Source organism: Populus euphratica, unplaced genomic scaffold (assembly GCF_000495115.2).
Source record: "Populus euphratica unplaced genomic scaffold, PopEup_1.0 scaffold129.1, whole genome shotgun sequence".
Lineage (NCBI taxonomy): Eukaryota > Viridiplantae > Streptophyta > Magnoliopsida > Malpighiales > Salicaceae > Populus > Populus euphratica.
The window spans coordinates 998,885-1,006,585 of NW_011499907.1; the positions used below are offsets into that span (position 1 = coordinate 998,885).

General features: G+C 32.3%; 1 protein-coding gene across 1 annotated transcript; it reads right to left on the reverse strand.

Annotated features, from left to right (window-relative positions):
* Window positions 1-521: 521 nt before the first annotated feature.
* Window positions 522-4,303, reverse strand: LOC105133517 (uncharacterized). Its single transcript, XM_011037555.1, has 3 exons — window positions 3,687-4,303; window positions 2,921-3,067; window positions 522-2,398 (listed from the first exon to the last, which is right to left on the reverse strand). The coding sequence occupies exons 2-3, from the start codon at window positions 3,054-3,056 to the stop codon at window positions 1,128-1,130; spliced, it is 1,407 nt and encodes a 468-aa protein (XP_011035857.1). The 5' UTR covers window positions 3,057-3,067; window positions 3,687-4,303; the 3' UTR covers window positions 522-1,127.
* Between the last annotated feature and the right edge of the window lie 3,398 nt (window positions 4,304-7,701).

Below are 7,701 nucleotides of genomic sequence, written 5' to 3' on the forward strand. Positions count from 1 at the left end.
CAAGTTTATACACAGCTTCCTGCGCCTGTGACAGACCCCAAGAGTTCCAATGGAATGAAGGAGAGGTACGGCAGATGAAATTTCATGCAACCATTCTTAAATGGAGGTTGTGAGAAAAACAGGTCTGAGATTTAACCAAAAATAATTAACCATGAATGCTGTGAAAACAGCAAAATTGTTCATTGATGACCAAGTTGCAGGAAAACAAGTACGATCGCTTCCAAGTCCAGGAAACTGCAATTACATAAACCGAAATAAATAGACTCACATAAATGCATGCACACAGTCAAGGGGAGAGAGCTAGTGAGGCTGTTTGCCGAGAAAACAGTGAATAGCACTCAATCTTACTGTGGGGAATATCGTTATGCTGACATGGAGGTCACTCTTACAAAGCTAACCCTAAAGCATCTACAAAATTCATGGGGGCAGGAAACACAAGCAACATTAACAGAAACATTAATAACATAAAAACCATCACCGGGAACATTTGAAGGGGAAAAAAAAGGCCAAGCATGGAGGAGGAACCAAAGAAGATAAAATAAAATGCCTTGACGACACCATTCAATTTAGATGTTGGTCCAAGTGGCCTTACAGAGGGTTGATTAAACTGCAAGATAATTACCATGAGATTGATCACGCAGAGATAAAGAGAAACATGATTCAAGTCACGCTAAACAGCTGAACAAATCGCGCACCCATAGCTCTGCATATTACCACGATTATTCCATTGGCTCACTCAAGATCATCAACCACGCCCTATAAAAGTACTTGCATCTTGCAAAATGCCCTTCCACCAACATATTCAAAATTTTGCAAGCAAAATTGGATTTTGCAGTAGTATTACTAGTAATTGTCTATCTGAAATGCTTCTTAATTGAGCCACATGAACCTTGAAAGGCCAGTCCTGGAAACTGATGACCTACCAGACTCTTGAATATTGATGCCTACTAGAACCAACTTTAATTTGGAGGGATGCATGGGACAACCACTCTTCCCAACAATCAACATTGAATAAAGGTATCAGCTTCTTCAAGTTTCAATGACTAATAACATCAATCCCTTGATAATATCCAGTCTAGCCGAACAGCAGGGGAACCAAACCATCAATAATATTTACTGTGAAAATATTACTCTTGACTGGAGTGTCTCCCATCAGTTCCCATATCAAGTGGACCATAGCAATCAATGTTGTCTCGTTGATGCTCATATGATGTGCACGAATCATCTTGAACATCACAATCATCTGTGTTGGTCCCAGCAATTACATTGAAATGTTTAGGTCCGAGGTCACCAACACAATCACCATGGTAAATCCCAACATGTGCTCCTGAAAAATCATCTACATCTCCCTCATACTCCGCATCAGTTGCAATTCCATGAACAACATTATCAACACCATCTCTAGAAGCAACAGCTTCATCCTCATCCTCAACATATTCATTGAACTTCTCAGCACGATCCTCTTGACAGTAAGCAGAGGAATCCTGACCAGTCAGAGATTCCACTGCAGAATCCTCATCTTCCTCTACTGTTTCACCCTCAATTTTTTGCCACTCGTCATCATCGCTGTCAATATTTAGAGGGTCAAACCTGTTCTGCTCAGCACGTTTCTGGAGCATGAATACATTGAAATAATAACTGACAAGCTCCTCCTTTTTTCGGGAAGGGAATGTTGCTGACAGATGGTCCCAAAAATTTTTTCCCAAAGAAACAGGGTTAGATAAGACCACCTCATGGAAGGCTTGCTCTTCCTCATCAGTCCATTTATTTGCAACCACCTCTCCCATATCACAGAACCCCAACCCCTCGAATATCTCCTCCCCAAGGTTCTCTCTAAGTTTCAGCCTAGCTTCTGAGACATGTTGTTTTATGCATCTGATAGAACCTGCATCAGGGCATGCACAGTCATGATTGGTGGCTTCATAGCAGTAATTTGCAGATGCTTCCAAGTCAGGCATGGGAAGGATACAAGTACCCATCAGGTTCTCATCGCGACCACCATCAATTATGACACCTGGGCTAGATGAATGTGCACATGCAACTTGAAGGTTAGAGTCATCTAGCTGGTTCAGGGAGGTGCTTGAACACTGGGAGTCCCACTCCGGGACATAAGCTTGATGCTCTGGTCCAACAGAAACCTGCTTCTGAAAAGGGTAATCAAGAGATGAGCAGGCCTCTTCAGGCTCAAGTAAAGCCCTGCGCTGGTGCCCATGATCAAAATATTCTGGGAAGAATGATAAATTATCAGCTTCAAGAATCCCATTGCCAATCCACAAAAAGTGGGGGAAACAACCATTATCACCAGTTTCAAATCCCTTGCTAGTCCCTTTTGAACATTCACTGAACAAGTCACTTCCAGACCTCCCTACTTCTTGACACTTTCTAAAACTGTCATCACCTTCATTATCATATTGCAGATCAGTTAATAAACTAGTGAACTCCTTTAACAAATTAAAATATGGCGTGTAATTATGGAAACACAAGAAAGTGAATACAAAACACACTATTGTGTTTTTAATCCCTATAAGATCTGTAGCACTAGAATGTTAGCATCTTCTAAAAAATTCGTGAATTTTTTGACTTCTAATAGGCAAAAAACCAAACATGCAAGGCGCAAAATGAATTTGTTGCACAGAATATCAGAACCACTGCGTGCATATTACAACAATCATAATGAAAAGTCCACCAATATACTCTTACAAATCAGCATTAGAACGATTTCCAATCCAAGATCTACATAACATAAAAGCCAGAATTTCATCCTTAAGTTTTTTGAATATCAAATCATCAGATTGGACAGGCTAAATGAAATGGAGAAAAGAATAAAAGTACAACTCCACAATCCACTTTGTAACAAGTTTCGAAGTCCAAAGCAATGCAAAAACTCGTAAATAACAGACACCAGCAGCAGCTCCTTTACCTGAAACAAGATGTTTCTGGTGCCCGCTGTCTAATGGGAAAATAGGAGCAATCTGATCAATGCGCTCCATTTGTCTGGGGTGCTTACAAGCAAACTCATATAAATTATCATCAGAAAAAGCACGTTTGTGAATCATTTTAATTTTATCTGCAAATCAGAATCATCTTCACTCATATTAGAAACACAGAAACAAAGAAAAGATTCAAAGTATCAGATGCTTTCACGAAAACACAACAGCAGACTGGTTTTCTAGAAATGAAAATATACACTATCCCACAAAAATTATGACATCAGCTGCCTAGAAGGGCGACTTTTCTTACTATTTTCTTACATTTCTGAAAAGTTGAAGATAGAAAGGTAAGATTCTTTTCACATAAACAAACAAGAAGAAGCTAAAGTGGAAACTACCCAAATTACCAAAAGGATAGCGATTAAGGACTTTCAAGCATATGGGAATTTTAGTATCTACCATACTAACAAAAAGGGCCAACATATACTACTATATGTAGCCATTATGCGCTCCCTCTACGAACTTCATTTCTTGATATTAGCACACTTTTATTTCACAAGCCATGAAAAATATTTTATTTAAAATTAATTAATGATGTTATTAGCAAACCAATTTTTTTATTAATTCGAGTGTAATAAAATTATTATTTTTATAATAAAAGAAAGTGATAACCAATCAAAAATAACCATCTACAACTAAATTTATTACTTGAAAAAAAAATTCAATATTGAATAAGCTAGAGGGGCTCGATCTTACCTTTTCTAAAATTGGTCGTTGAACAGGATTGATGAAATTGAAATTATCGAATTTACCAAAAACCCTAATTCACAAATAAAAAAAATTATAGATCCCTAGTTTGTATTATCGTATTAGCACAACTTTACAAAATAAAAAAGTAACAAACAAGGGGCAGAAGGGAAAACAATTGAATCAAACAGAAAATGGATAAAGTTGAAGAATTAATAAGAACCGTGAATTTTCAAAATTTCAGAAATTTTTTAGATGTTAAACTGACCCAGATAAATTTAAGCAATGAAATTCAAATATACAAGATTAGACTTGAAGATCGAACAAAACCCACTTCGGAATCAAAGAATCAAGGAGAATCTCAAAACCCTAACCCTAGAAATGAATCGAGAGCACGGCAAGGGGTAAAAGTAGGTTCGCTCGATAGAGAAAAGAGCGAACTGAAAGAATACAAGATCGAATTGAATCAAAATGAAAGAAAATTGGAGACTTTGGAAGTTGAATTGAATGAAGATATGGGATCGAGGATTGGCAGGGTTAGGGCACGATTTATAGGAAATTTAGGGGTCTGTTCGGTGATCCAAGGAGAGGGTCCTCGAGGCTCGCTGTGAAAAGAGCTGAAAATACCAAATGAGGAAAGGATCTGAAGAGGAATTACGAAAATTGCCACGTAAGGATTCTGGGATCTCCAAGGACAGATCTGGAAAACGACTCGTGCGCTGGTGGCCTTAGCTTAACTAATGATGGCAAGGATGATGTAAGGAAGTTTATGAAAAAACAGAATTTTGACACGTGGAGCAGCCATAGTGGCGTCTTAAAATTTGGCCCTTCGAGATACTCTTGTCTCTTGTGTGCGACATGGAAGATGGTGTTTGGTAGTTTGACAAAACGGTGGGCTCGAAGGGAAATTGAATTTTTTACGAAAATTGATTAATTTATTTTGATGTTTAAATGTTTACAAATTGAATTATGGTATTCCCTCACCTTCAAATAGCGATCTAATTTTATTTTAATTAGCATATACCAGAAAAGTTTTGAATTTTAATGTAGCGATCAACCGTTGAATTTTAATGTAAAGGTTTTTTCTTTGATTCTTGTAATTTTTAAGAGTATTTTTATATTTTTTAATATTGAATTTATTAGATATTAGATTTTATAATTTATTTTTATTTGTTTTCTATAAAATTATCTCGGTCTCATGACACATTTCGTGAATTTTGCGAGTTAATTGTATTGACTTAAATTATTTTTTATTTTAATTTTAATTTTTTTCTCAATTTCATCATTTAACACTAGGTTAATTAGGAATTAGAATTCATAATTATTTTTTGATTTATTTTATATGAGATTATTATAATCTCATGACTCGAGTTGTAAGTTTTGCGGGCTAACTAAATTGACTCGAGTTTTTTTATTTTTTTATTGATTTTTTTTTCAATTTAATGTTTTAACATTTGGGTTAATTGAGAATTAAAATTTATAGTATTATTTTTTGCTTGATTTTTGTAGAGTTATCTCAATATTCTAAACCCAAGTTTTCTTAAGTTATTTTTTAATTTTTTTAAATTATTTTTTTTCTTAATTTCAACATTTAACATTGATTTAATAAAAAATTAAAATTCATAATTATTTTTTTATTTATTGTATATGGTTATTATCAAAGTCTCATAACTGAGTCATGAATTTTGCAAATTAATTAAGTTAACTCAGGTTTTTTTTGTTTATTTTTAATTGAATATTTTTTTCACTTGATGTTTCAATATTAGATTGATTGATAATTAGATTTTATATTATTTTTTTCTTTGATTTTTATAAAGTTATTTCAATCTCTTAACTCAGGTTCACTCAGGTTAATTTTTTATCCCTTTATTATTATTAATTTAATTTAATTTAATTTTTCAACAGTGATTTGATTGGGAATTGAGATTTATAATTATTACTATTTTTTATTTTTTTTGTATAAAGTTATCACGGTCTTATAACTCAGGTCACGGGTTACATCAATTGATTTAGGATTTTTTGTCCTTTGTTTAGTTGATGTTTTTTCAATTTCATCCTTTAATTGATTGGAAATTGGTCTTCATAATTTATTTTTGTTAACATTTTATGTGGTATCTCAATTTTATAACTCGAGTCATAGGTTTGGTCAATTGACTTAGGTGTTTTTTTATGTTCCTTTTTAATTTCATCTTTAAACATTGACTTCATTAATAATCGATCTTCATAATTTGTTATAATTTGCTTTATATGGGTTTATCTTGGTCTCATGATCTAGGTTTGACAGATTAACTTGAGTTGATTCAGTTTATTTTTTTTAGTTGAATTTTATTTTTAATTTTATCCTTTAAAATTAGGTTGATTGGATTTAATATTTTTTATTATTTACTCTTTATAGGGTTATCAGGGTCTCCTGATCCAAGTAATATATTTGACAGGTTAACCCGAGTTGATTCGAATCGATGTAATATATTGTCTCAATATTAAAAAGAAAAAGAAAAGGAAGGTGTCATGTTGATTTTTTCAGTCAAGCTACATTTTTATTAGTTGTTCAGGTTGTTTTTGAACTTGTCAAGTTGATTGGGTCGTATCAGGTTAATTCTCGTATAGTTTAAATTTTTTATATTAAAAAACACATTAATAACACCTGAGAATTTTTTATGTCCAAAAAAAAATTAATCTGACCCGTAGCATAACACGAGCAATGATCTAGTACTAAAAATCTAAAGACATGAGGTGATAGGTTCATTGTTCATATGAATAGAAAACCTAACACATCATATTTGTTTTGTTTTTCCCTAACCTTTTCTATTCTTTTTAATCAAGCCCTTCTATAGACTAATTACAAGACATTCGACTTGCAATAATGATAAAGATACAACATCTAGAGATAGGAGACTAAAATTTAAAACATTGAAATTTTATTCATAACCCCACGTTGACAATAATTTTATTTTGGTTTAAATTTTTTTTTTTCAATTCATGAATTGAGAAAAAAAACTTGCCTGAAATGATGAGGACAGAGAAAATGATCGATTGACACCAATTATGTTCATAAAAAAAGATTGATCTAAGTGTCAAAGGGTTTTTTTTTCTATGAAAGGAGTTTCGTTATGGTATTTTTTATGCTTCCCCTTACATGATATGGTAGATCTAGGCCAGAGAAGTTTTTCTCAACTTCAGTTTTGATTTTCAATTTATCAATTCAATTTTAGGTTGTTTGATGCTATAAATGGGTTTGTTTAGGTATTTAAGGAGCTTTTTTAGCTTTTTTTTCCAAGTAAAAAATGATTGAAAATGGAATTTTAAATAACAAAAATTATAATCTTTTATTTTTCATCCACCTCCATATTTGCTGGATTCTAGAAAGATGATGACGTTGTTTGCTTGTTTTTTCTATAAAAATATAAAACAAATAAAGTCTTGATGTGGCTCTTCGATGAGAGGCTCACAGTTGAACTTTGTTTTTTATAGTCCCAATAAATTCAGTCATGTAGGTCAGGCTCATACGCATGGTTTTTTTTTTTTTTTTTGCTTTTTAAATTTTTTTTAGTTTAGATTTAAATGCACTATAAAAAAAGTTATTATTCAATCTTGTCATCTTTCACAAATAATATTATAGGTTTTTATGGAAATTTAAACTTTGTTTTTTAACTAATATGAAAAAAATATCATGAATATTTAATTAACATAAAGTTTATGTTCTTTAAGATTTTTATTACATTTTTTTATATAATTTTATGACATTTATCAATTTTTTTCTTTAACCACATACAAAATATTATGATATTTTAAATTTACTTTTAAGATCATAATGAATTTTTGTTTAGGAAACAACGATTACAATTTACTAAACATTTTGATATTAGGTTATTTTTAGGTTTTACAAATGTTTTCTTTTTTGTATTATTAAATATAAGATAGTTTAGGGAGTTCGAGAGTTTTCAAGTTTGACTTGCTAGACTAGGTTTATTAACAATGTCAAAAAGTTACTCGTAACCTATATATATTTTTTTAATGCTTAAAA